This window comes from Diorhabda carinulata, chromosome X (assembly GCF_026250575.1).
Source record: "Diorhabda carinulata isolate Delta chromosome X, icDioCari1.1, whole genome shotgun sequence".
Classification (NCBI taxonomy): Eukaryota; Metazoa; Arthropoda; class Insecta; order Coleoptera; family Chrysomelidae; genus Diorhabda; species Diorhabda carinulata.
Window position 1 is genome coordinate 63,954,662 of NC_079472.1, and position 26,293 is coordinate 63,980,954.

The 26,293-nt window shown below is 31.9% G+C and overlaps 2 protein-coding genes across 4 annotated transcripts; both read left to right on the plus strand.

Moving 5' to 3' along the window:
• Positions 1-700: 700 nt before the first annotated feature.
• LOC130901789 (MPN domain-containing protein CG4751-like) lies at positions 701-17,447 on the plus strand. 3 transcript variants are annotated; one of them, XM_057813389.1, is made up of 9 exons: positions 701-919; positions 1,056-1,220; positions 1,708-1,764; positions 4,963-5,115; positions 5,545-5,794; positions 6,523-6,625; positions 8,345-8,514; positions 8,571-8,819; positions 12,198-17,447. In XM_057813389.1, the coding sequence occupies exons 3-9, from the start codon at positions 1,717-1,719 to the stop codon at positions 13,319-13,321; spliced, it is 2,097 nt and encodes a 698-aa protein (XP_057669372.1). In that variant the 5' UTR covers positions 701-919; positions 1,056-1,220; positions 1,708-1,716; the 3' UTR covers positions 13,322-17,447. The 3 variants fall into 3 exon arrangements, with proteins under 3 accessions (XP_057669372.1, XP_057669371.1, XP_057669373.1); XM_057813388.1 differs by having other exon boundaries at positions 1,056-1,178; XM_057813390.1 differs by having other exon boundaries at positions 1,062-1,220.
• A 2,357-nt stretch (positions 17,448-19,804) lies between these two features.
• LOC130901110 (uncharacterized) lies at positions 19,805-25,874 on the plus strand. Its single transcript, XM_057812211.1, has 2 exons — positions 19,805-20,637; positions 24,082-25,874. Exons 1-2 carry the CDS (start codon positions 19,858-19,860, stop codon positions 25,864-25,866), a joined length of 2,565 nt encoding a protein of 854 aa, XP_057668194.1. The 5' UTR covers positions 19,805-19,857; the 3' UTR covers positions 25,867-25,874.
• The last annotated feature ends 419 nt before the right edge of the window (positions 25,875-26,293 follow it).

Consider the following 26,293-nt stretch of genomic DNA (forward strand, 5'->3'; position numbering starts at 1 on the left):
ACCTGAAATCCAATCAAAATAATTTATTGTCCCAAAACGTACGTACGTCATAACTAACGGTCATGCAAAGCTAATGACGATCCATGTCAAGGGGTGGGTCGAAGAGAACGTTAAGAGAATAAGTGGGGTTTTTAAAACTCAAAGCAACAGAGATATCAACCGTAAACATTCAATTTTTCAACCAATATTTAAGAAAATTCACTGTTATGACTCATAAATTGTAATCTAATATATTGAAACTTTTGTTTTATTTTTCTACCTGATCATTTGTTACTATTTACCTCACCGCTAAGAACGCTCCATAATTAATTTTACTTGTAATACGATTCTTCGTGAGCGTGATTCTCACGAGTGCTTAGTGGAACGCATTAGAAAAATATCCAGGTGTCAATGTTGTCAGAAAATCAAGAGTGTTAGCATTAGGGTTGAATCATTTTAAAGAAGACATCGAATTTACGTAAAAATTAATTTTTAAAATTTATTTATTATGAATAACTTCTCATAATTTCTACTAAAATACACTATATTAATGTTATTGAAGTTTTGATATCTCGAAAAAATATTGAAAGCTTGAATATCAAAGATGTAGCTACTTCCTGTTATGATTGGCTTGCGTTTACCTCTCTTAAAAGCCACAAAAACCTTGACTAAATTGACACATTCTTTCTTAAATGTCGAGAGTGTAATCAATCTCAAGAAACTCATTTATGTCCTTTTCTAAATAAATGAAACAAGAGGAAACAAAAATTGGGAGGTAAAACCGATGCAAGAACGGATCACGCCCGTTGTCAGTTGTTATCATTTGGCATGTTGACAAGGCAAACTAAAAATATTTAATGATAAACGTTTGTTTATGTGTAAATAAATGTTTAGTGGTCAATTTCGAACGTCTTAGGGATTTTCGAATTCCTGAATAAAGGTATATTATTGTTTAATATATTTGAGGTTGATGGTGTATAGCATTTTCATTTTGTTAGCTTTTAGCTTTTTTGGGTGTCAGAATCTTTTAATATTACTGGCATTATTTTCTTCTATTAACACATGTTTCTCTTAAGATGCAGTCACAGCTTGAAGCAGCATTATTAGGTCAAACTTCTCAAAGCAATAACCAAGATGTGGATGAAAACAAAGACAATAATTCTCAAGGAAAAGAAAATGAAGAGACGGAAGAAATTGAGGTTTCTTTGTTGATTTTACTTGATTGATTGTATTTTGCATGGGTTGAGTATATTTTCCTACTTTCTTTTATTATTTAACTTTGCTTTTATAATGTAGTTAGAAATGCATGTACTGATGGCTTTATTTATTTAAATATCAGTTCTACTTTCAAGCATATTTTGCTTTATATGCATTTATTATGTAATTATTGCAAGAAATTACTTATATTTGTTGGAGTGATCTATTTTACGCATTTTTCAAACAAAATATTATATAATAATTGAGTACTTAGTTATACTAGCAAAAGTAGTACAGAAATATTTACATGCAAATGAAAAGAAATATTCTTAATAATATGATTTTGTTTTGAAATACAGCGTGTTCTAATAATTACTTTTGTGTAATGATATAGTTTTTTTCACCTTTGAAATACCATGTAGATAGCAGTCTCCTTAATGCGAAATCGAAATATATAGTTAGCTTATTAATAGATAATAGATTAAATCAGATTATCATTAAAACTTTTGTATCTATATTTAAATATTTCAGAAGTCGGGAATGAGAGTAAATGGTCGAATTAAGTCACCTGCAATACAGACGGACAAGGTAATAAATTTTATTCTTTTGCTTTATTAAATCACATTCATTATTAAATCAAATTCATTATAACAAAATATACATTGAAAATTTTTATAACATCAATAATTAAGTAGAATACAAAACTTGGAAGACCTAAATGATTTCTTAGCAATGGATAGACATTTGAACTACTGAAGGATAAAAAATAGTTCTAGTGGAAATTATAATAAAAATTCAACAAAACACATAAAGTTAGAATAATTAAAAAAAAATTATTAAAAAAAGAAACGTCATGTCATAAAAAATTTAAAAAAAATAGCGAAACATACATTGAAAAATTGGAGTAACAATAACAATGTAGGTGAAAGATGGAAAGACAAGAGGATACAATTTAGTAGTTAAAAGGAGGGTAAAGAAATAGTAGAAAATATGAAAATGTAAAGAATAAAAAACAAAACTAAAAATTGATCTACAAGAAGGACAAGAAGACTAAAGCAAAGAAAATGGTGAGGATGAGAAGAAAAATTATAAAAATCCAAGAAAAATGAGAAAATAAGGCAGAAAACTCTAGAAATTGGTTTGTAAGAAGAATAAATTGAACAGAAATGGAAGAATAAAAAATTTAACCATAAAACCGATTTAGGAAAAGAATAAATCAAACAAAAAGAAGAGAATGATGGAGAAAATTGACACAATTCATGTACATGTAGAACATATGGGGAGATAAAAACAAATTGACACCATTGGAAGTGAAAGTATATGATTTGGTCAGAAAGAGAAGAAACTTGGAGAAAATGGAAAGAATAAGTGAGGAAACTTTAGAAATTGATCTACACAAAGAATAAATTGAAGATAATGGAGATAATAACATAGAAAAGTATAAAATTGAAGGACAAAATGAATAAATATTATAAATTTGACCTGAAAAAGAAATAATTTGAAGAAAATAAGTTATAATAATAAAAGAGAATGAGTTATGAAACTATAGAAATTGATGATTGAGAACAATAAATCGAACAAAATCCAATAAAATGAAGAGAAGAAAAGAGGAAATTATAACAATTGATATATAAGAAGAAAAATTGAAGAATATAGGGGGAGTTAGAGATAAAACTTTATGAAAATGGATAAAACAGATTAATCAATGAAACTTGAGAGAATAATAAAAAAAACTATAGAAGAAATAAGAATGGAAACTATAAAAATTTATGAATATATTTATAATATTTTTTAAAACTTATGCCTGTTTAAAAAAAGTATACAGAACTTAGCAAAGAGTTTCTTCTTTTTCCAAACACTTTGCAGGGCCAGCACTTAATTGACTTTTCTGTCTAAACGTTTGTTGTTATGTTCTGGAAACTATTGTCATCCTTTTTTATATTTATACATAATATTTAGGAAGAGAGACATGCCAGCTAAGAAAAAATATTATGTTCGATAACCTAACCATTGTCTGTATGATTACATAGTTATAGCATATACACTAGTGCCCTACGATGATTACAAACTGTTCCAAAAGGGCTTCGGATTGAGAGGAGTGAACAACAAAAATGATTGAAAAGTGGTCAGATGAATTTAAAAAAATTTCCAAATAGTTCTGTATTTTTACAAAGTGCTTTGATTAATGTGACTTAACATGACGGTGCATGGATTCTGTAATGTCATCTTAATGAAATATTGACAAGAATAGAAGAGACAATTTTATTTTATAGCTTATACATATTTCAAAGGTGAAAACAGAGCCATTTAAATTCATTTGTATTGGATATACTATAATTTGAATTTGTCGTTCTATTAGTTATTTTTCTGGTATATCGATTAGTGGAATAGCTAGATGTGAGCAAAGTGAGCCCCCACACCTTACCAGAGGCAACTGAATAACTTTTACACCTCAAATTAAGAGGGTGTTTGTTTGGGCAGATGTAATAGTGGTTGCAATAACCTTCTACAACAGTATAGCTACGCGTGGGCAAAGTGGGCCCCCACACCATACCACAGATAACTAAATAATATTTACCCCTCACATTAAGAGGGTTTATGTTTGGGGACCTGTAAGAGTGATTATAACTACCTTCTAAGACATTGACTGTTAGATTGATGGAATACCAGACCTGTCAGGAATTATTAATAGCATACTTTGCATTAGAGAAGAAAGGGGTCTTGCTAATGCTACTTCTCCCAAGCCTATACTTTTTATTCCAACTTATTGTTTAGCTTCATTTGGTATTCTCTGTTATTCCTAGATTGTTATGTGATGTTACTATACTGTTTGGATTATTTTGGGCAAACATAATTTTTTGGTCTGTGCCTTATACCTATCTGAGTATCGATTGTGGTTGTAATGGTTATATTGAGTTTCATGTAAATATGTTACATTTGCTTGTTGAAAAGGAATGTTTTTACTTAGAAGTGTGTCTCTGACTGTTAGAGAGATAGTTACAATATTTGGTGTGGGAAAACTAAGTGTTTCCAAGAATTTTAAAAACATTACAAGATTCTGGGTCTTTGTCAAATCCAAATCTAACAACTGATGAATTCTTAATAAGAAATCCAAAAGAAGACGAGCCAAGATCTTCAAAAGGGCTTCTTGAGTACCTAAACTGTAACAAGTAGGCTTTTTGAAGTAGAATGAATGACAAGAAAATCAAAAAACAAAACAGAATATAATCATGGAATGTTGATAAATGGCATTTATTTGTTCAGAGACATCAATTAATATCCAATAGACTGTTGAACACCCTTTTTAAAACATTTTTTGGATATTTTCATAACAAATCAGCCCAGACATTTATACAAGAAAATGAGTGAAAAGTGCTTGATTAGCAATGCCTAGGTGTCTTTTTAAGGTCATTTCTGCCAAAGGGGAACATACTTCATACTAAAAGCAAAGCAAAAATTTCGAAATACATTTTTTTTTTCATTATTTTGATGCAGTACAATCACTATTCTTGATGTGTTTCGCTTTTCTGATATATTTTAGTGTCTGTTATAAAGTATTATAACAACTGGAATGTTAGACTTGTCAATTATGCCCTTAGTGCACGATCTTGTGACACTCTTCACTTGATAGGTTTAATCTATTATTAAAATAAAGATTTCCACGTTATTCTCCTAGTTCTAACTATTTTTTTTTGGTTACTTTTGTATAACTCTGTCTTGCTTTACATATTTCCTTCTGCCATGTTTGAATAACATTTTTGGAATGCTGTGGATTTTTTGTTTCAGGAAAGTGTAGAAGCTGCAAAAATTCAGCCTATAAAACCACCGGCGCCGCCAGTTTTTGGCAGGGAGTCTAATAACAGGACAGTAACACTGCAGAATTTACTTTCTGCAGGTATTTTGCAGCCCGGTCCTGGGGCTATGACAATAGAGTATTTGGTAAGTATTTTTTTAACTTTTCTCATGGAAATGTTTGTAGATAAAATTGATTTATTACTTAAGACTTAATTATACCACTAATTACAATACCAAAAACTGATCCTGCTCTAAGATAACACTTCCTTTACGTCCAGAGTACTTGTATTGTACACCTAATTGCTCTACTAAGAACTCCTGCCTTATTTATACTCTTTTAATGACTCTAGAACATTGTAGAAACTTTTGTCCAATTACAGTTAACTTCTTCCATAAATCATTATAGAACATTCATGGCTACCCAATGAAAGCTATCTAAAACAAAAATAACCAAATAATTGGCACTAAGTATGTTGTTCTCAAGATTTAGAAATTTCTAGAAAACTTTTCTGATGCTTACCGAATTAGATAACTTTATATGATTGAGTTTTATTTAAATATTTTTTAATGTAGGGTCAAAAATTCGTTGGTGATCTTCTTGAAGACGGAAAAATCCGTAGTCAAGAAACGAATACGGTTTTTGCTTCGCCCAGTGCTTGGGCAATAGCTTGTAAGAGGTTCATTAATCCCGATAAAAAATCCGGTTGCGGTTGGGCTTCTGTGAAATATAGAGGGAAAAAATTGGATGCTTTCAAGAACGTGTGGTACAAAAAGAAGAAAGAAGAAGACGAAAAACAGGAAAAGCTCATGAAAGAGAAAGAAGGTAAGTATTGTATGATAATATTTTTTCAATTAGACAACGAAATCAGAATTTATTAAGAAAATGCAAAAATAAGTTCTTTAGGGGAGAGCTGGAAGATGAATGATTAGCAAAATCGCTGGATCTATCACGTGTAGACCTAATTTTATGAGGTTATCAAAATTAGATTACAAAATTTATATTTCTGTTATTTGGTTGAATTTGGATTAAAATTTTGCCCCACCCTGTATGAAATATTTTATTTGAAACGTCGTTGTATAGAGATTTGGAAAACTTTTCGAATGAGGTGTCATAATCAACTTTATACGGGATTTTTTAAAAAATATAGTAGTTTTGAAAATAATGATTCATTGCATATTTTTTGTTCACTGTGTATTAAAAATATTGTACTGATTAAGATAATTTTTCCAGTTAAAAATAAAACTTGGAGTGAATTTTTTATTTAGGTCATCAAGACAACTAGAAATGTTCTAATAATTAGTCATTTAGCTTTTAAATATCCAAACAGCTTTTATTGTTGTTTTGTTAATTTAGTGGAATTTCAATTATGAATTTGGAAATTTTCAAATGTAAAAAATATTAACAGCCATTTTGAATTTATCGTGTCACATTATTAGACAATGCAGAAATATTTAGTTATAATTTAAATCTATATAATTTGGAATCAAACACTTAAATACTACTATATTTATTCAATTCACCAGGGCATTTAACAGTGTAATACATTTTAGCCGCTAATATGGAACAGTTACTGCAAAGAAGCATGATGAATTCCATGATGTATCAACGAATGGTATTGAAGCACAATACCATCACAAATAGAACAATTACACAGTAAGTATATTTATATTTTTTTATTGCTTTTTAATTATTCATTTTTTTAATATTTATGTGAATTTTTAACCTCCACAAAGCTTTAGTTGAAATGTGTATGTTATAACCAATACCCATAATTAACAAAATTGCTCAAACCAATAATAAAAATCTTGAGAATTAACCGTGTATTGAGAAAAAAATGAATACAAAGTAGTTACATAGTTAAAATATCAACTCTACACTTATGTACTCTGGAAATGAAAAAGAGAAACTTATCCAGAGAAAGCTAGGTTGTTATAGGTAGAGGTTCTCAAACTTCTTTTTCTCGTGGGGACATATTCAAAATATTACTGTTTTCAGTGTTGCACTGTTTCGCTGTTACTATATTCTAACCATATTCCCAAAATATATCAAAAGATGTGAAGATCTAACGATGGAAATATGTGTGGGCCCCTGTTAAGTGTAACATGGTCCTTTGGAATTACACCTGAACCACTTGTGGTTCAAGGATGGCAATTTTCTTACACATCCATTGCTTGGAGCTCTGGAGTTCATTTGAACTACTTTGGAATTAACTAATTAATTAATTATAGAATTAATTAATTGTAGTAGTGTAAATAGTGTGTTTAGTGTGAATCTAACCAATGGTTGTAGAAATTCCAACTTATGTTAATTCTGATTCGATGCTCTGGGATTTCACCCGAATCAGTTTTGGAATCACTGGTTTAAGGATGACACTTCACTTATACGTCTGTTAAGTTTTGCATGAACCTTTGGGGTTAATTTGAACTACTTTTGGAATAACCTATCTAAAGATGAAAGTTTGTGTATACACCTGTCAATTCTGACTTGGCGATCTGTGGTTTCACCTGGATCACTATGGGAATCACTCTTATATTCTGAAATAGATTGTAGATGTTGTCGTATCTTTATCCTAGAATAACTTTTTTAGGTTATATTCCGAAATAGCCAATAGACCTTGATGCTTCTTCACACTACAAGTACTTTTGCAGGTTATATTCTGAAAGAGCCTGTAGATGTTGACATATCGTCACTGTATTAAGACTTTTTGAGGTTATGTTCTGAAATAGCCTATTTACGTCAACGTTTCTTTATCCTACAAACAATTTTTGAGGTTATATTCTGAAATAAAATACAGACGGCGACTTTTCTTTAAACTACAAAACGTTTATGAGGTTACATTCTGAAATAGCCTATAGATGTTGACATATCTTTACATTATTAAGACTTTTTGAGGTTATATTTCGAAATAGCCTATAGACGTTGATATTTCTTTGCGCTACAAGTATTTTTTCAGGTTATATTCTAAAATAGCCTATAGACATTGACATATCTTTATCTTAGATTGATTTTTTGAAGTTATATTCTGAAATATTCTACATACATTGACGTATATTTACCCTAGAAAGACTTTTTGAAGTTATATTTTGAAATAGCCTACAGACGGTGACGTTTCTTCACACTACAAACATTTTTGAGGTTAGGAAATAATTTTCCAGGTTGTGTTCTGAAATAACCCATAAATTTATAATATATCAGTGATAGTTTGAAATAATAAATGTTGCCAAGGTCAAATGTTTAAAGAGCAAATGTTTTAATGTACTTGAACATAAGTTATATGCCCGAAAGTAATATTACCAATTACAAATTTAGCTTTCAGTATTTTCAATTTGGCGCAATATTTTTAAAAATGGATTTTTGAACAATTTTTTCTAGCGACACAAATACAATGATAGAATGCGTGCCATTTTCGAACTTAGGAAAATTACAACCCTTCTTAATCACCATGACAACAAATTCGGCGTTTCTAATGGATTTTCATTGTCATTTAACAAAATCTGAAGTGTCCGGTTACCTGGCCGGCAGTTGGGAACCCAGTACCCAAAGTAAATAATTTCATGTAAATTTCATATATAGGGTGATTATCGAAGTTTATTTACAGATTTATATGTGAAACGAGCGTTTCCTTGTCGATGCACGAAAAAAGACAGGACGAATTCTCGGTACGTGGAAACCGAAATAAAAAGAACGATGGAAAGAGAAAAACTTTCGTTGGTAGGATGGTATCATTCTCATCCCACCGCCGCAGCAGCACCGACGTTACGAGACATCGACGCTCAACTAGAGTACCAAATTAAAATGAAAGGTGTTAAAGATAACAGTTATACACCTTGCATAGGAGTTATAATATGTAAGTTATTAAATTTTTTAGGTTCCCAGTAAATCGATTTTTTTTTAAATTTTCGTTTTCTTAAAAAAATACGGTAATAAAAAATTTTATTAGTTTCAGGACTTCCAGCACCCCTTTAAAAATAAATTTTACATATAATTCTAGATTTTTCAAAAGTTTTCAAATTATTTTTTTTCATTTATCCAAAAAGATATATAAAAATCACATTTTTACTGCTTAAAATAATCACACTTTCTCTCAAAATTGACCTTTCCTCTAATATTTGTAGCATTCTTGTTGTTTGAACTCATTCAAGTTTAACTCATCTAATTCTATGTCTCATTTAATTTCCCTCAAATCAATTGAATTGAAATATTTACCTCCCCCCTTACTGATTTAGTACCAATCTTCGCGAAGGTTTCCTATCACGTGACTAATATGTCAGCAATAATATTCCTATGAATCAAATCAACATTTCTAACAACTCAGTAGAAATGTAATTGTTATGACTAATATTCCAAAGGTCGACTTATTACGAATTGCTAACACTGGTAAAAAAAATAATTTAATTTTTTGTCACACGAAAACTTATACCAAATTTTAAACTTACTATTGCCACCAAACAATAATATACAAGGCTATTGAGAATTGCAGCCGTTCAAATTGAGCTCTTTTGACCCTATTTAATTACAGCTTGTCGGATTTATTTGAAGCATCAACTATTGTTTCCTGTTTTCTTCTGTCCTGCATCCGTTTGTTACAGTCATGTACTCCCAGATTTTGCATATCTTGCGCAATCTGATCTCCCTCATCTATTTTTAGGGAATTTTTTCCGTGTACCCTGCAGTTTTTTCATTTTCTAATATATTCTCAATTTCATAGTCCATAATCTTAATTTCATAGTTCCTAAGTCCTCCATACTCATTATTAATTTTAAAACAAAAATATATCAATGAAAAAAAAATGAAACATCAGGTTTATTTGTGATACCAAGACATAGATTTTTATAAAAAGTACTAAAATCATTTGAAAAAAAATATTCCTCAATGTACAATAAATAGCCATGATTATCGTGAATGTTTGGATTCTGGTAGGTCTCAAACAGTAATCTGCTAGATGGACTTTTTTCCCTTTTCTATAAAGGAAATTTCCTGATGAAATCTTTCGCCTTATTCACCACTCACAGCACCCAAATTCTCGGGAAAGAAATCCATATGAGAGTGCAGGATATCTATTTTAAATGACATAACCTAACCAAAGTTTTGTGTGAAATTATAAGCTCATTAATTAAGTATTTGTAATTTTCTGCTCTACATCCTTTAGAGACATCCCAAGCCAGCAAAACCTGTATTACAGCCATGGTTTGCGCTAACTCTACAGGCAATCACAGGCTCCGCTAGTTATTATTCGGAAACCAAAGCACCCTAAATGTTTTAAGGGTATAAGCAAGCTCCCAGTTGTATACAAAAATAAAAAAAATCCTGGTTGGAGACAGAGATTTTTGATGACTGGTATTGGAACGTTTTTATCTCACAAGTGAAAAGACACCCATCAAAAAACAGGTTCAACCGGTAAAGTTCTCTTACTCATAGATAATGCACTAACTCACCCATCAGACGTCGTTTTGAGCTCATATGATGGCAAGTTCAATGTTTTGTTTTTTCCTTCAAATGTGACTTCAGTCCTACAACCAAAGTACCGGGGTTTAGAAACATTTAAACGTTTCTACAGAAAGCGATTGCTTCAAGTACTGCTTCTAGATATGTAGAATGATGAAGAATCTGTGCTAAGTAGTAACAAGAAATTGAATTTGAAAGACGCCATCCACATGGTGGCGGATGCTTGGGCATCCGTAAAAGACGTCACACTTGAAAAAGAATGGAATAAGCTGTGTTCTAAACCACGAGTCTCGCAAGAAAATGGTGAAACTGATCCAGATAACCCTCAAAACCACAAGAAAATGATGATCCGGATACAGATGGTGACTTTTTTTTACACTACAAACAATTATTAGATTATATTCTGAAATGGCCTATAGACGTTAACATATCTTTACCTTATTAACACTTTTTGAGGTTATGGTCCGAAATCACATATTTAAGTCGACGTTTCTTTACCATACAAACACTTTTTGAGGTTATATTTCGAAATAGCATCTAGACGTTGATGCTTCTTTACACTACAAGTACTGAAATTACATATGAAATAAGATAAATCATCAAAGAAACACCAGGTTTTGAGGAGTGTAACAATATAAACCTAGTTATCAGATTCTTCTGATGAACAAATTGTGCAGCACATAAAGAACGATAACCAGGAAGAGGAGGATGGAGAAGACACCGAAGTAGAAAACGGTGTTCTGACCCACGATGAGGTGTTCACCAGTTTGGAAAAAAAAGTGGCTAGAATGTTGAACTGAGTGTAACACCATTCAGCTTAGTATTCTTTAAATTCTATTTGCTGTAATTTTGTTTAAAAAATCCTTTGTATACAATGATGAAAGAGTTGAGTTACAGTATATTATTTATATTATAGTTGAAATAAGACTAAAATCCAGTCGAAATGAGTTATCCGGATTGTCAATTATCTGGACATTTACATGCATCAATTAATCCGGATAATCGATGCTCTACCGTAAAAATATGCAGAATTTTGTAGATTACACTGTATACCATAAGATTTTGAGGAAACACCATGCTGCCATTTAAACTCTATCTTAAATTTGGGTCATTTCACCTGCGCTCGACCCTTTTCGGACCTTCTGTGTACCTGATTTTTATTAATGTTACAGTGAATAATAATTTTTTTATTAACAATTTCAAATTATAACAGTAAATAATAAGTACTGATTAAAAAAAAGAGCAAGGAGATACGTTTTCTAATAACGAGAATTGGATCACTTTAAGGCAGAACTCAAGAATGGGCTGCTGGTAGTGCCAAAAGCGAGTTACAAATATATGAAGTGTTAATTGATGAATACGATGAGCAAGATGATGACAATAGAGTTGAAACTTTCCCCTCCAAGAAAATTAGAGAATCAGAGGCAGTAACTTTTATATATTATATATATTTAATTAAATTTTGCTCGCTAGTTGTAGATAATCTACCAGGTATAGTATCTTGATGAGGTTTAGGTTTCACAGGTGCTTGGTATGCCGATAATACTTGCTTAAAACCTTAAATTTAATTAATTAATAAACTTTTGTTAGTAAAAAATTAATAAATAAATATTTGAAGTCATAAAACCATGAAAAATCCCTAAATGGGTTATATTCCCACATATTTTTTCATAATTACACTGAAAGAACGAAAATTTTAAAGAAAATTCATTGAATTTCGATAAAAAAATCCAGTTGGTATAAAATTTTTTGTAGAAAATAATTTTTTTTAATATTCCAGCTCCATATAATTACGATACCCCATCATTGGAATCGAGTATAGTAGCCTATTGGGTCGTACCGCCTCCGGAATCCAAACCGAACGAATATGGTCGACCGATGCTTATGTCATACAGTGTGATTCAAGATTCGGTTGTTTCTCCTCATATAAAAGACGAAATGAAAAAGTGCATCGAATATTATAAAAAAGAGACTGACTATATAAATTTTACAGACGTTTATATGGGAACGACGTGCTACGTTGACAAATTAAGGACTACTCTAATGTCTAAATTCCCTCGAGAAGAATCAGAAACTTCTCTTTGGAAATTTATAAAAGAACTTTTAGGTTTACCCGTGGAAGAAAAAGAACCTTTGATAAGTATACCGACCGTATCGAAACCTAGCCAGTTTTTCCATACTTTCACACCTCCACCATCTAATTACATGTTACCTTCCGATATATCGAGTATGTTGTATAATTCCGGAAAGTTTCCCACCGCCACGAGTCTACTAGGTCTACCGGATCCGATGGCGCATAGTACGCTAGCGGCTAACAATATGTTTTTACAAAGTAATTATTTTAAAATGCAAGATATGTTTAAATCGTTTTCGTCCGAAGCTCATCTACCTCCACCGCCGGTTCCTCCACCTCAAAGAATGAGAAGCGACAAGGCGCATCCGACTAGCAGCGCCGCTTTGGGAGCCCCGTCGACTTCTTCTTCGCCAAAACTACCATCCGAAACTAAAACGAAAAAGAATCACTACCACAAATCGAAACGGGAATATCCCCAACATGAATTCACCATGCCCAAGATACCAAAAGAAGGATTTTCGATGACTGATTACATATCTTCGTTGGGAAAGGCTACGGTGACGAAACCGGAATTTTTAATGCCCGATTTGAGTAGTATAAACAAACATCTGAACGAATTTAGTTTAAGTATGGGTAGGAAAAAAGATTACGGCGAAAAACCGTCTAAAATACCGAAATTGAATTATTCCAGCGGTACGCTAGATTTGAGTTTTACGAAAAAACCTCCTACCTCTTCGTTTATTTCGGACGTACCGACCGATCTTACCGTCAGTACGAGCAAAAGGGTGAACGAAGGTGAAAGTAAACCGTTGAATCTAAGCGCGGGGTAGTTAGTAGGATATAAGACGATTGTTTTCCGGTTTAAATGCTCTAAGACGGTTGAGTGTGTTATTGACAGATGACGGCCTTTTTTCTGGTTTTAATGAGATCTGGTGGGGTATAGGAAATGATGGTTGAACAGACGATAGCGAACGGTTAGATAAAATATTGTAAAAAATAAATACGGAAACCGATAAGTAAATATATTTTTTAGTAACATCCCTTTAGTAATGAGATAAGTTCGGTGTATTCAAATCTAGTAACGGATATTTATACTGTGAAGCGGCGGGGAAATCTGTATCTACAAGTATGCAGCTGGAATACACTAATACCCACTCTACTCATGTCTCCTGTAAACTTGAGCTCCCTCGCAGTAACCGACGTCAGGCATTACTTCCTTGCTCTTGATACTTTGTTGTCTTTTTCTCACTTCTCCTTTCTACTGCATCATTTGGCCGTCTTCTTTTTTCAATATCTTCCGGTTAGACTTATACAGAGTGAGTGTATTTATACGGTCTCTAATGGGCGACTGGTAACATTTTTCGAAAAACCAATTATAACTACCATCTTAAATTATTTCCAGTCATACAGGATGTTTCAAAAGTAGTTAGGGTAGTAGGGTATGAAATAGCCTCTCTACCCATTTTTTTCTCTTGTATTGTCATGCAGCTCCTTGTGGTTTATCCTTTGGGATGACGGTACCAATGTAAAATGATCTACATCAAATGTTCACTCATTTTACTATCTAAATTACTAATTTAATTGGTTATACGTGTACATTTTGTTTTCTACAACTTATCATGCTCTTGCTTCTTCTCTCTTATATAAAGCTATCATGTAGACTTCTATGTGTATTTTGCTTTCTTCTAACTTATCGAGTTTATATTGTATAATACTAACCCTAACAGGTGTTTCTTCATTTATTGAGCTACTTAGAGACTTTGGTAATGTTCACGAAATACCATTACCGGTGGTAAAAAATTATTTGATTCAACAAGTAGCTGATTGTATTCCTGGTTCACTACTTGTTTCAGAATTAACTTTTTTGGTAATTATTTTTCTGGGCTTCTGTACAGTGTAAGTTGTTAAGTTGTTTGTGCCATTCCAAACCTACATTTTTATTATTTTATTATAGCTACTCTAGTACACTGGATTTCATATTCAGCTACGCTATTTTCTTGAACCTTGAACTATAATTTTTAGTGAAATTCATCTCCAAAGTTTTTCCTTTCTTAAACGTATCTATACAGTGTTGGAAATTTAACCCCAGTTCTTTCTGCTACTTTTTTTAGTAAGTTTTTCTTCGATTACTAAATTCATTTGGAGTTTCATTGTAAAAATTTTCATTCGACAATGAAACTTTTCCCTACATTTACCATCAAGGTTAGGTTGAATAATTGAATAGTTTAAATTAATGAGATGATAAATTAATCATTAGAAGACAATTTATCGTTTAGAAAAAAAATACCCCATAAAGAACGAGGCATTTAAGTATCCGGTGCTACTTGTTAAAGGGATGTTATTCCGATCACTATTTTTTTCTATCAGCCTAATATTGTTACTCCGAATGGAATTGGAAAATCTATTCGAATAAAACCCAAACACGTTTAATTGAATTTACAAATTGAGGAAAGTATCGGTTTCCGTTTTATATGAATTTTTCTCCCAGAGGGTAACGAAAGTTTTTATTTTTGTAGAAATGATTACTGCTATTTTTTTTTTAATATAGTTGGGAGATAAACGAATTTCAGTCTCTTTATCCACCAACTAAAGCGTTAAACTTGAATTTTTATTTACCTCTCTATAATACTAAATGTTCTTTGAAATTAAACATCAGTATTAGTATCACAAACAAAATTTTCGAGAGGAAACTGGCGTTGTAAATAAGATGAGTTTTCGACTTTTTTGATATTATATCTGTTTGAAAGGTATTATAAATAATAAAACTCATTTCAATTATTAAAAATTTGCTATGCAAAACCCTTTTTTGGTAAAAATCTTACACCTGCCACGTTAATCCTTCACCTAACATTTTCTAGTCCTTTCTCCTCGTTTTTTTCTTTTTCGTTGTATTAAAATATTTTGGTTGTACTGAAGATTAGTTACTAACCAAATGTTTTTTGATATTAGATCTGTTTAAATTTTATTATAAATAATGAAAACCCCTTTTTTTATCAACAACCCCACTTTTGCTACATTAATACTTTACTCAATCTCTTCTACTCCTTTTTCCTCATTGATGTTGGTCACTGTATTAAAATCTTCTGATTGGTTGCTATCCAAATGTTTTTTTTCCACTTAATCTATTTAATTATTATTATAAGTAATTAAAACCCTTTTTTGACAAAAATCTTACACCTGTCATGTTAATCATTCAGCTAACCTTTTCTAGTCCTTTTTCCTCGTTGTTGTTTGTCACTGTATCAAAATATTTTGAATAAAAATTAAAAAATCGTTTTTAAAACTACCCTGTATTTACAAGGAATAGTGCAAAGTGCTCATCAATAATCCTAATTGCTTATAACCCCTACTGGTAATCAAAACCTTTTGTAATAAAAAAAGGTTGAGTCTACCTATTTAAAGAATTGTATTTAACTTTTTGGACTATTAGCTCTTTAAATTATTATACATAATTTGGGTCCACCTTGTACGTTATTAATTAATGTTTCGAGTGATCAATGGTACTTTGATTTATATTTATATCGTACTTTTTGCGTCCTAACATTTTGTTACATGCCACTTGATGAATATGACAAGGATAATGGTACTAATTTATTAAATTTTATATATTCTTATCGGTTTTTGACAATTGTGCAAAATTTTGGATTTATCTAGTCGTGGGTAAAGTCAAGAGATTCTGTTACATGATATCTTGGTATTGATATTGGCACTAATTTATCCAATTATCAAATTCGGCACTTGTGTAAATTGAATCGATATGTGCAAAATGTTAGGTTTTTGAAAAAAAAAATTGAACTGAATTTTTGTTTGAGTTATTTTTGAAAAATTTTTGCACTATAAGGGACAAAAAGACTTGATACAAAGCAACTTAATGGATGGCAAAAGAAATTTGTAAACCTCTTCTTTCTTTCACAATAGGTCTGTAGCATTTTCATTCTTCGATATCTTTCCTTATCTTGACTCTAGGTTGTCCCTCCACCTGTTTCGTGGTCGACCTCTACTCCTTATTTTAATCGGATTAGAAATCATTAAACTTTATTTATATTATATAATAAACTGAATATTTATAATACATTCGCCTTTCTGCACCTTCGAAATTATGTTGTAACCTATTATATATGGTACCGGGATATTTTTAAATTTCCTCTCTTTTTATAATATTTTCCACATATTCTTCGTTCATTGTTTTTTTTAATTATTAACAAAAAACTAAAAAAAATATTCACAATTGCACTAAAAAAGTTTTCAATACATTTCCATCCAGACATTATTGCAGATAAACTGATCTACAACACAAACTATAAGTTGAAAACGCATCTTATAAATAATATCTTTTCTCTCATAGTTGTCAAAATTTAATTAACGAGTACCATGTGATGTACAGGTATTTAGGTTGTGTGTACAGTGCCCAGTCTCCATTAATTTCGGTATTTTAACCATTTTTACTTAAAGCAGTTTTCAAGGGTATTTATTTTGTATTATATTTTCATATGTTTGCCTTTTAAGGATTCAACTTTTAGTTATAAACAAATTGAATTCAGTCTATTGATTTTTTAAATCCTATTGACTGCGCCAATTGATTTATTCTCTTGTAAAATATTAATAATCTAATTCACATTTTATTTAGAGGGTGTTGTTTATAAATAGTTTTTTGTGTGAAATAAAATTATTTATAACTTTTTTTTATATTTAAAAAAGTTTATAATGGTGAAAATAATTCGAATAAATACCCTGATAATTTTAAAATCCACTGTATAGAGATGTTTATTAACTTAATGTATTATAATTTTTATGTGATATTTTTAACTATATTTATTATTTTTTTTATTTTTACAGAGACTGAATTTTATGTGTTTGTACATGTTTTAATTTATGTCACACATTTTGTAATATGGCTTTTTTACCGAATTTTTATAGATTGTATATAAAATTGAAAATACATTTTTTATTCTTTTACATCGTTTATTTCTTTGCTCATAATACTCTAATACTTTTCATATTTATTCAAACACAATTCATTTTTAAACTTACATCTTAAACTAAATCCACAAAACTATTCACTAACACTAAATGCATTAGACTATTCACTCATACTGTTACACATTAGTTTAATTACATCATTTCGTTTATTCTTCTCTATCCCGAAGTGTTCACTATGACATCAATTTATTTACTGACTCCGGCTACTAAACTATTGTTTATATATATCCAACGGATTTCTGAATAACTCGAATTTTTGAAATCTCTAGAACAGAAAAGGTTTTACCTTACTTCCCCGGATAGAGACTCTTCCTCAGGAATTGTTATTCGGCCTCAGTTAAAGTATATAAATAGATGGTACCTAGATGGTGAACAATTAAACTGGATGCTACCAGCTTTTCAACGAACATCAAAAGTAAAGAAAAAAGCTAGAAACACCTTATGAATTGAATCAATGAACACTATCCCTGGATACAATTCTCCAATATATATATAAAAAAAACAGGTAAGAATTTGGGACTTATGTATGGGAAGCCGGGATGGTTGCAGTCCTTAACTGAATTACAAGTTGTTGAAGTTGAGTTTGGTGTGTTATGATATTGCACAGGTTGGGTCCATGGCGGTAGTCACACTCCAACTCAGCAGCTGTAGAACTGCGAAGAAAAAGATGGAAATTCATAGAGATTTTTTTTATTTTCTTCACTTTTCTGGTGATACAAATAAAAACGAGGCTAATTATCTGCGATTTTTCTATAAATCAGTCATTATTGTGTCAAAGTATGGTAGACCGGTGAGTAAGTGTGATCAGCTCACAGATTGTTTCATCTATCTATGTTTTTTTGAATTTTAAAACTTATTTAATAATAATTATTAAAAATTTAGAATATATTATACAACTAAATAAATATCATGGAAGAATCAATGCACAAAAAAGTAATGAAAATCAAAAGTTCTTGTAGGCCAAGTTTTGAATTTGAAATTTTCATCGTGATCTGAATCTTGTTCTTGATTAGAATCTACTATCAGGTAATAGGTGATCTACCTGAACCCAGGTTGTAGTTCTGTATTAAGCATTATAATGAAATGCGGGTTTGTATAGGTAAATGATAAATATACTCTAAAAAACAAATATATTGGAAACTGGTGTAAAACGAGCAAGATTCTGACTAAACATTTTTTCGTCTAATGAAAAGGGTTTAACTCCCCTAAAGCTTCAAGTTTGTCCTAGCACCTTTCATCTTTATTGGGTTATCATCATTGATGATCATTATTGTTTGATAAATTTGAACGCAACAGTGGAAATTAATTTCCAGAAAAAAATATTCTATATTTTGTGAATTCCTTGAAAGCAGAATGACTTAAAAAAACTGCGAAAAAACAGTTTCTGCTGTATTAATTTCACAAAAACAGATCTAAAATTAACCATATAAGTCCTCTTAACACTTAAAACAAAAAAAATATTACAAAACAACCGAACTACCGGAAAAAATCAATAAAAACCAACACGGTACATACCAGATAGTGGATTGTTTACCCTACGGCCGTCATTTTGTCGTAGATCAGCTGTCATGTTAAGGTGTGTTTTCACGATACAAATATTGTTGATCGATTCAAGTCAACAATAGATAAATAAAATAGTCGTTTAAGCAATAGTTTCAATCAATCATAAGTTCGGCTAGACTTACTAGAGTAAATAATTGATGACATTCTTATATATATTACCACTACCGCCATAAAATATACCTTAAGGTATGTTCTGTGACTACCACTATACCAACATGTATTTAGTAACAATTGTGAATTGCTAAAGAGCTGAACGTCTAAAATACTTATTTTTTACGGTAAATTTAAATGCAATGCTTGACATACGAGAAACAATTTTATTATTTCTAATGCAATTCAAGATTAGAAACCGTGTTGACACGGTCCACAGAGATTGCAAGCTGTAAGATTTTGAATGAAATATGCGCGCAAGGTGGAAACGTCATATTTCGCATTTTGATTTCAAATAAAATAAATAAAATAGTGTTTCTGCAGAAGAAATTCATCATTTATTTTTGTATTCATATTAAATCAAGAAATTGAAATTAACCTCAAAAATCATTTTGACATTGACAATTCATCTAACCAATCATAATTCCGAATAACTGTCAATTTATGTTCAAATCGTTCAATTGAAATAAGAACAGTTATTATTTGCTAAATTTTGTCTTTTTTTATTATATTAAACTGAAAAAGGATAGAATATGATTCAAATTTTTATTTATTAATATTTTATATATTCGTCTATAATAATATAATGACAAATAATGTCAGAATATAAGTGAGTGATATCATATGCATTTGGATACGATGTGGGATATTTTTGTATTGAAAAATTTAAGTAATGGCGGATAATAGAGTCCAGAAATTACTTTTTTCCGAATACTGCGATTTCGAAGATATGGTCTTGATAGAAAGTCCGTTTGCGCAAACTACAAAAGACGGCGAAGGTATCCGTCAAGTTCATCTAGGCTTAACGCCGTCAAAACTCGTATTAGCTACAGACGTTTTACCGCCGGTCGAATATGTCAATTTCAAATATGCTCCAGGAGTCGATCCTGAAATCGAAACTTTCGAATTAGTAGCAATTTATCCAGTGGAATGCGTTAACCTCAGTATATATAAGACTAAGAAAAATCAAGCTTTGAAGGCGAGATTTTGCAATAATAGGGTGCTTTATTTTGAGCTTGGTGGTTTTGAACATCGTGCCATGTTTTGGAATCTTTGGTGTGAAAGAATCAAATTTCTTTGTCCGGATAATTCCGGGTCGTCGCGTTCTGAAACTTCGGTTGGTACTTCTACTACTGGTAGTACTTTATATCTTGTTGATAAAAAGCTCGTAGCCGTCAACGGATACAAACAACTCTGGTGTACGTTTGGGATGACTCCCAGTTTAGTAGAAAATATCAGTAATAAAATGAATTATAAAAATGGTTGGATGGATAAAAATATATATTTGGGAAAGTATTTCGAGAATTACAATTATGCTCCAATAGTACAAAGTCCTACCATAGAAGAATTTGTAAAAACCCCAAAATCCTCAAAATTAGGTTTAGCAACTAAACAATCTGATGTTATCAGTTACATGGATGCAAATGAATTGAAAATTGGAGATTGCGTTCAGGTAAATTTCTAAATCTTATATCGTCAAAAGAATTCTGTATTATTTTTATAAGTACTCAGTGAGTTCTTTCACTTCGTTCTTGATATCTTGGCCCATTAACCTTCTTAGGTTTCCTCCATGATAGCTCCTGGTATTTCCCTTAAGATCTTTCTCTGCAATTATTCTAATATCCTCCTCGTCCTCCCCGATAGGCGTATGGTTTCGGCTCTATATGCAATTACTGGTCTAATTCCTGTTTTATATATTTTTAACTTTGCGTTATTGTTCAGATCTCTTACTCCTTAAAAACCCCACACTCTGCCTCTTTTATGCTTTTATTACTTGCATAATTTGCTGTCCCACCCAAATACTTGAGCTCTTTCACTCTTTAGAGTTGATAGTTTCCCGGAATTATCTCATTCATTCTTCTCCATCCCTATTTCACCAGTTTTTTCCCATTAACCGCACTATAAGTTTTTTAAGCTTTTCAATAAGAGAGCGTCCCCCTGCTTGACACCTTTTTGTATTGGAATCACCTTTGTTAGCCCATCCTTTGTCAAAATTTTGCACTTAGGGCTGTTCACCGTTATATTTTCCAATTTAATAAGCTTTTCTTCCCATCACCTGCTTCTGTATCATCTATCAAAAGTCTACAAATATGACATGCACGTCCGTTCCGTGTTTAGAGAAGTTTTCTACAGTTTCTACAGTTTTCTTACGAGGGTATTCAGAATTCTCTAAAGGTTGTTTAGGAGTATTACTGGTCTATAACTGCCTCACAGTTTGGGTCTCCCTTTTTCAGGATTGGAATCATCAGTATTCTTTTCTTTTCCCATATTTCATTGATCATCCACGGTACTTCATAGGACCATATCTAGTTACCTAATCACCTTTAATTCATGGTGCGATTCTAATTTGTATTTGAACGTTTCTAAAACTAAAGTTTTATCAAATAAAAGTACATTGCAACCTATTGAATTCAATAACACCACCATTGACGTCTTAAAATTGTATGCCTTTATTGAGTCGCCGATATGCCCTTTCCTTCAGGGGTACATGTGATGCTACTCAATTTGAACAAATCCTCAAACTACAAAAAACTCGGACTAAATAGTAGTGCTCCCTGTCGGGACTTCATGAATAGATTAATAATATTGACTCTTCCTTATTAATTTTTGAATCCGTTTGCCTAATTTGTCTATCTACTCCACGTTCATGATTAGTTAAGGGCTCAATAGTTCACAATGCAAAAAATGCACAATCACTTGCCAATTTAAACTAAATCGATATCATATTTTCCCGTATTCCGCAATAATTTGAGGGCATACTTACTGAAAAGTGTCTTTAACTCTGAAAACGACTTTTCTAATAATAATATTCAATTCAATTCAAAATATTACCTATTTTAGGATTGTCGTATAGTTAATTTTCACTTGTGTATACTTCATATTTAGATTTTATTTTATCTGTGTCTTTATTTAGTTATCTGTATGTTTGTTTCTTAGTTTTTTACAAGCTTTCGTCGACAAATTGTAAACAATTTTTTGACAATAAAGTATTTCTTTATCTCGTATAATCCTGAGCTGGTTCTGTTGGACTTTTTTTGTTCGTAAAGCAGAAGAATATTTAACAGCGATATGCGGTATGGATCAATGTCTGAATATCTTGTATACCCGTCCACTGCTTCCCGTTCCACAGCCATGACATCCTCTTAAGTCCCAATCCCCTCTTACCTTCAATCTTGCCCTCGACTATCAGCTGAAGGAATTGATATTTATGGCCTCGCATTATATGGCCAAGATATGCAATCTTTCGTTTCTTCACGATGTTAAAGAGTTCACGGTCTTTATTGATACGCCTGAGAATATCCTCATTCCTCACTTTGGCAGTCCATGGTATCTTCAGGATTCTACGATATACCCACATTTCAAATGCCTCTAATTTGTTGATGTTTTTTACCTTAAGGGTCCAACCCTCCATCCTGTAAAGAAGCACTGACCAAACGTAGCACCGCACAAGTCTCAGTCTAAGATCAAGATTAAAGTCGGTACATGTAAATACATTTTTAAATTTTATGAATGTACTTCGAGCTTGTTCAATTCGGCATTTTAATTCACCGTCCGACGAGGTTTTCCATTATATGTTACTCTAGATTTTCTAAACGTATTCGCTTCCCTAGTGATAATCATGAATTTAGTTTTTTTGATGTTGATGTTTGTAGGTCATCTATATATCTGCAATCAGCACTGTGTCATCGGCATAACGTATGTTGTTGACCCAGACTCCATTGACTTTGATCCCTATGTCTCTATCTTCAAGTGACTCTCGAAAGATGGCTTCAGAGTATATATTAAACAGGAGCGGCGACAATATACAACCTTGACGTACTCCTCTGCGAATCCGAACTTGCTCAGTTAGATCATGATTTACTTTGACTTGCGCTTTTTGGTGCCAATACAGATTTTCGATACAACGAATGTCTTTTTCGTCCAAATCCAATTTTTTGAGGAGCTTCATAAGTTTTTGATGTTGAACTTTATCGAAAGCTTTTTCGTAGTCTATGAAGCATAGACAAACATTTTTTCTTTGGTCATAGCAGTTCTGTACAAGGACCTGTGTTGCGACTATTGCCTCTCTTGTACCTAACCCCTGTCTAAATCCAAATTGCGAGTCGCTTATATTATTATCACATTTTCTTTATAATCTCTGATGTATTATTCTTAGGAATATTTTTAGTGAGTGGCTCATAAGGCTAATTAGCCTATGATCTTCACACTTTCTTGCGTTCGATTTTTTTGGGATAGGAATAAAAACTGAAGATAGCCACTGTTCAGGGTAATGACCAGTATCATATATCTTGTTGAACAGCTTGTGAATCACTCTAATGCCCCTTTCGTCCAGTATTTTCACTATTTCTGATGGTATTTCATCTAGACCAGCCGCTTTATTGTTTTTAGCGACTAGTACAGCCTTTTCTACATTTTCTTTGGTAATAGAAGGTCCAATTAGACATTCTTCTGCATCGAGTTCTCTGGTCTGGTCTGGTCTATTGTCGTCATAAAGTTCTTCTACATAGTCTTCCCATATCCTGTATTTCTCATGATCTTCCATAACTATCTGGTTGTCCTGGTTGTCCGCCGCTACTTAACACGAAGTAAAACCTTAAGATTAATAATAATTTATCATGGTAGGTTCAGTTTAAAAAACTTCAATGCATTCTAACTTTAACTTATTAGAATTTTATTGTTCAACTTACTTTTAAATGGCAATAATTTTGTTTGGTAAAGTCACTCTACAAACCAAAATATTTTCAAGTTTTGTACGAGACTTCACCGACGATACGAAGTGCACGAATACAAAAAGTGCTACGTTCTTCAGGCCAAACTCACAGAGTATAGAAATTTTGAATGCAAAAATTGCGTGTTGTTATTTTCGAAATCATTTTTCTGTTTGTTTTAATTGTAGATCAATCGTTTTGGAAATGGTATAGACGAAGGATGCAACATAAGACTTTTCCTTACCGCCGACGATTACGTCCCACCACACCGATTTAGCCTCATAGATAAATCGTCCTTACCCAGTATCTCAGCTATTTTAAACTACGAACATTTAGCAGAAACAGCCGTTTTAGCTTGGGAATTTTTTCGAGTATCAGATCCGCAAAAATACAAAATCAAACACAGAAGACGATACGGTTTGACACCGGAATCAAATTTCCATTTCGGTTTGGGACCTTTAAATATATCTAAAGGTGATAAATATTCCGTTCAAGTGAAGAAAGTGGTTTCGTCGGTATGTTTGTTATCGAAAGAACGTACTTGTGTTAAAAAACATTTAACCGCTTCCATATCTCAACAATTCGTATCTCTTAATAAAAGAAAAGGATGTAATTTTATCACAAACAACGAAAAAACACCGATTACTCTATTTTGGACGCCCTGTTATAAATATAGACCGCAATCGGCAAAGTTGATATATCGAGGGATACTCAAAGATCTAAAATCGATCAAGGATTATCACGAATCGATTAAATACAAAAAAAAGAAAAACTACAATTTCTTCCGAAGATTCTATCAAAATAAGCAAAAAATAAATTCTGACGAAGAATCTGAAGAGGAATATTTCAAAACGAAACGTAGAAAGAAACATGGTTTTATACATACGATTTTTCCTAATAGCGTCGATGTTTCCGAAGTACTCGATATAAAGAAAAACGAAACTCCATTACAATGTTTGAAACGTCAATTAGAGTTAGATAAATATCTATCAATATGGGATTTTGATTCGACGGCGTTAGCACAACATTTAACGATGATTGATAAAGATTTATTTTTGAAAATATCCTCTATGGAATTAGATACTATATTATGGCAACAATCTGCTACCAACACCCCTAATATCAACGCCCTTATCATATTTTCCGAAAGGATAAGAAACCTTTTCGCTTTCGAAATACTTAAAAACGACAATAATAAAGATAGAGCTAGATTAATAGCTAGACTTGTCAACGTAGCAGATAAATGTCATAAAATATCCAATTACCAATCGTGCAGAACCGTTCTAGCTTCATTACAATCCCCAGCAGTTTACAGATTAAAAGATACCTGGGCTTATGTTAGAAAGAAACACGGTAGTAAATACCAAACCTTTGAATTCTTATGCAGATTTTATAGAGACCCCAGATTGGCGACATACCAAAAAACCTTTTACATGGTAGCGCAAAATCCGCCGTTTCTACCTTACATAGGCGATGTCTTGGGGAAACTTTTAGGAAAGATTCCCGATTACCCACCACCGTTTAATCTTTCGCTTTCAAGAACTCCGAGTTGTTATACTACGACAGAATCTCGTGTTAGTGAAAACGTAACGAACGTATCCAAATGTCCTCCTCTTATTAATAAACTTTTGAAATTGTTTACTCTATCAGATGCCAACGACGCTACGGTTAAAACGAAAAAAGTTAGAAAGCGGTACCCGACTAAACGGAAGAAAATCAAATTTAAAGGTTTGTACGAATATTACAAACCTTTAGATTGTTATGAAGATTGCAGGGAAATTAATTTAGAAATAACTAGAGAATTTTTGGAAAAGTCTCAATTAGGTGCGATGTGTTATAATTTCAGGACGGATGATTTGGTGAATTGCTATTTACTTAAAGCGCGATATCAAGACGAACAACAAAATTTTAATTTATCTTTAAGTATAGAATCGCCACGTAATTATTATGAACCAAACTTTAATAAACTATAAAAAAAATATTATCGGAGTTTCAATTTACACTACCGGTCAAAAAGTTTTGCCCACCATCATCATCATCTATCAGCCATCTTCCATCCACTGCTGGATATAGGCCTCCTCTAGTTTAAACCATCTATCTCTATCTTGAGCTGTATGTATCCAATTTCCTACAATTCTCTTTACATCGTCACTCCATCTTGTTGGCGGCCTGCCTCTACTTCTCTTATCCATTCTTGGCCTCCACTCCAATATTCTTTTCGTCCATCTATTATCCGTCATTCGGGCTACATGGCCTGCCCATTTCCATTTCTTTTGGGCTATAATTTCAATAATGTCCTTAACGTTTGTTCTTCTTCTTATGTTCTCATTTGTAATTCTATCCCTTCTCGTAATTCCCAATATTGCCCTTTCCATTGCCCGTTGCGCCACTCTCATCTTT

What these genes read in the sequence shown, in the direction of transcription:
- LOC130901789 (XM_057813388.1), top strand. Translation starts at nt 1,056, where the DNA reads ATGCAGTCACAGCTTGAAGCAGCATTATTAGGTCAAACTTCTCAAAGC. An exon ending in AAGAGACGGAAGAAATTGAG is followed by an intron (nt 1,179 to 1,707) that starts GTTTCTTTGTTG and finishes TAAATATTTCAG; the next exon opens with AAGTCGGGAATGAGAGTAAA. An exon ending in CTATGACAATAGAGTATTTG is followed by an intron (nt 5,116 to 5,544) that starts GTAAGTATTTTT and finishes TTTTTAATGTAG; the next exon opens with GGTCAAAAATTCGTTGGTGA.
- LOC130901110 (XM_057812211.1), top strand. Translation starts at nt 19,858, where the DNA reads ATGGCGGATAATAGAGTCCAGAAATTACTTTTTTCCGAATACTGCGAT. An exon ending in AAATTGGAGATTGCGTTCAG is followed by an intron (nt 20,638 to 24,081) that starts GTAAATTTCTAA and finishes TTTTAATTGTAG; the next exon opens with ATCAATCGTTTTGGAAATGG.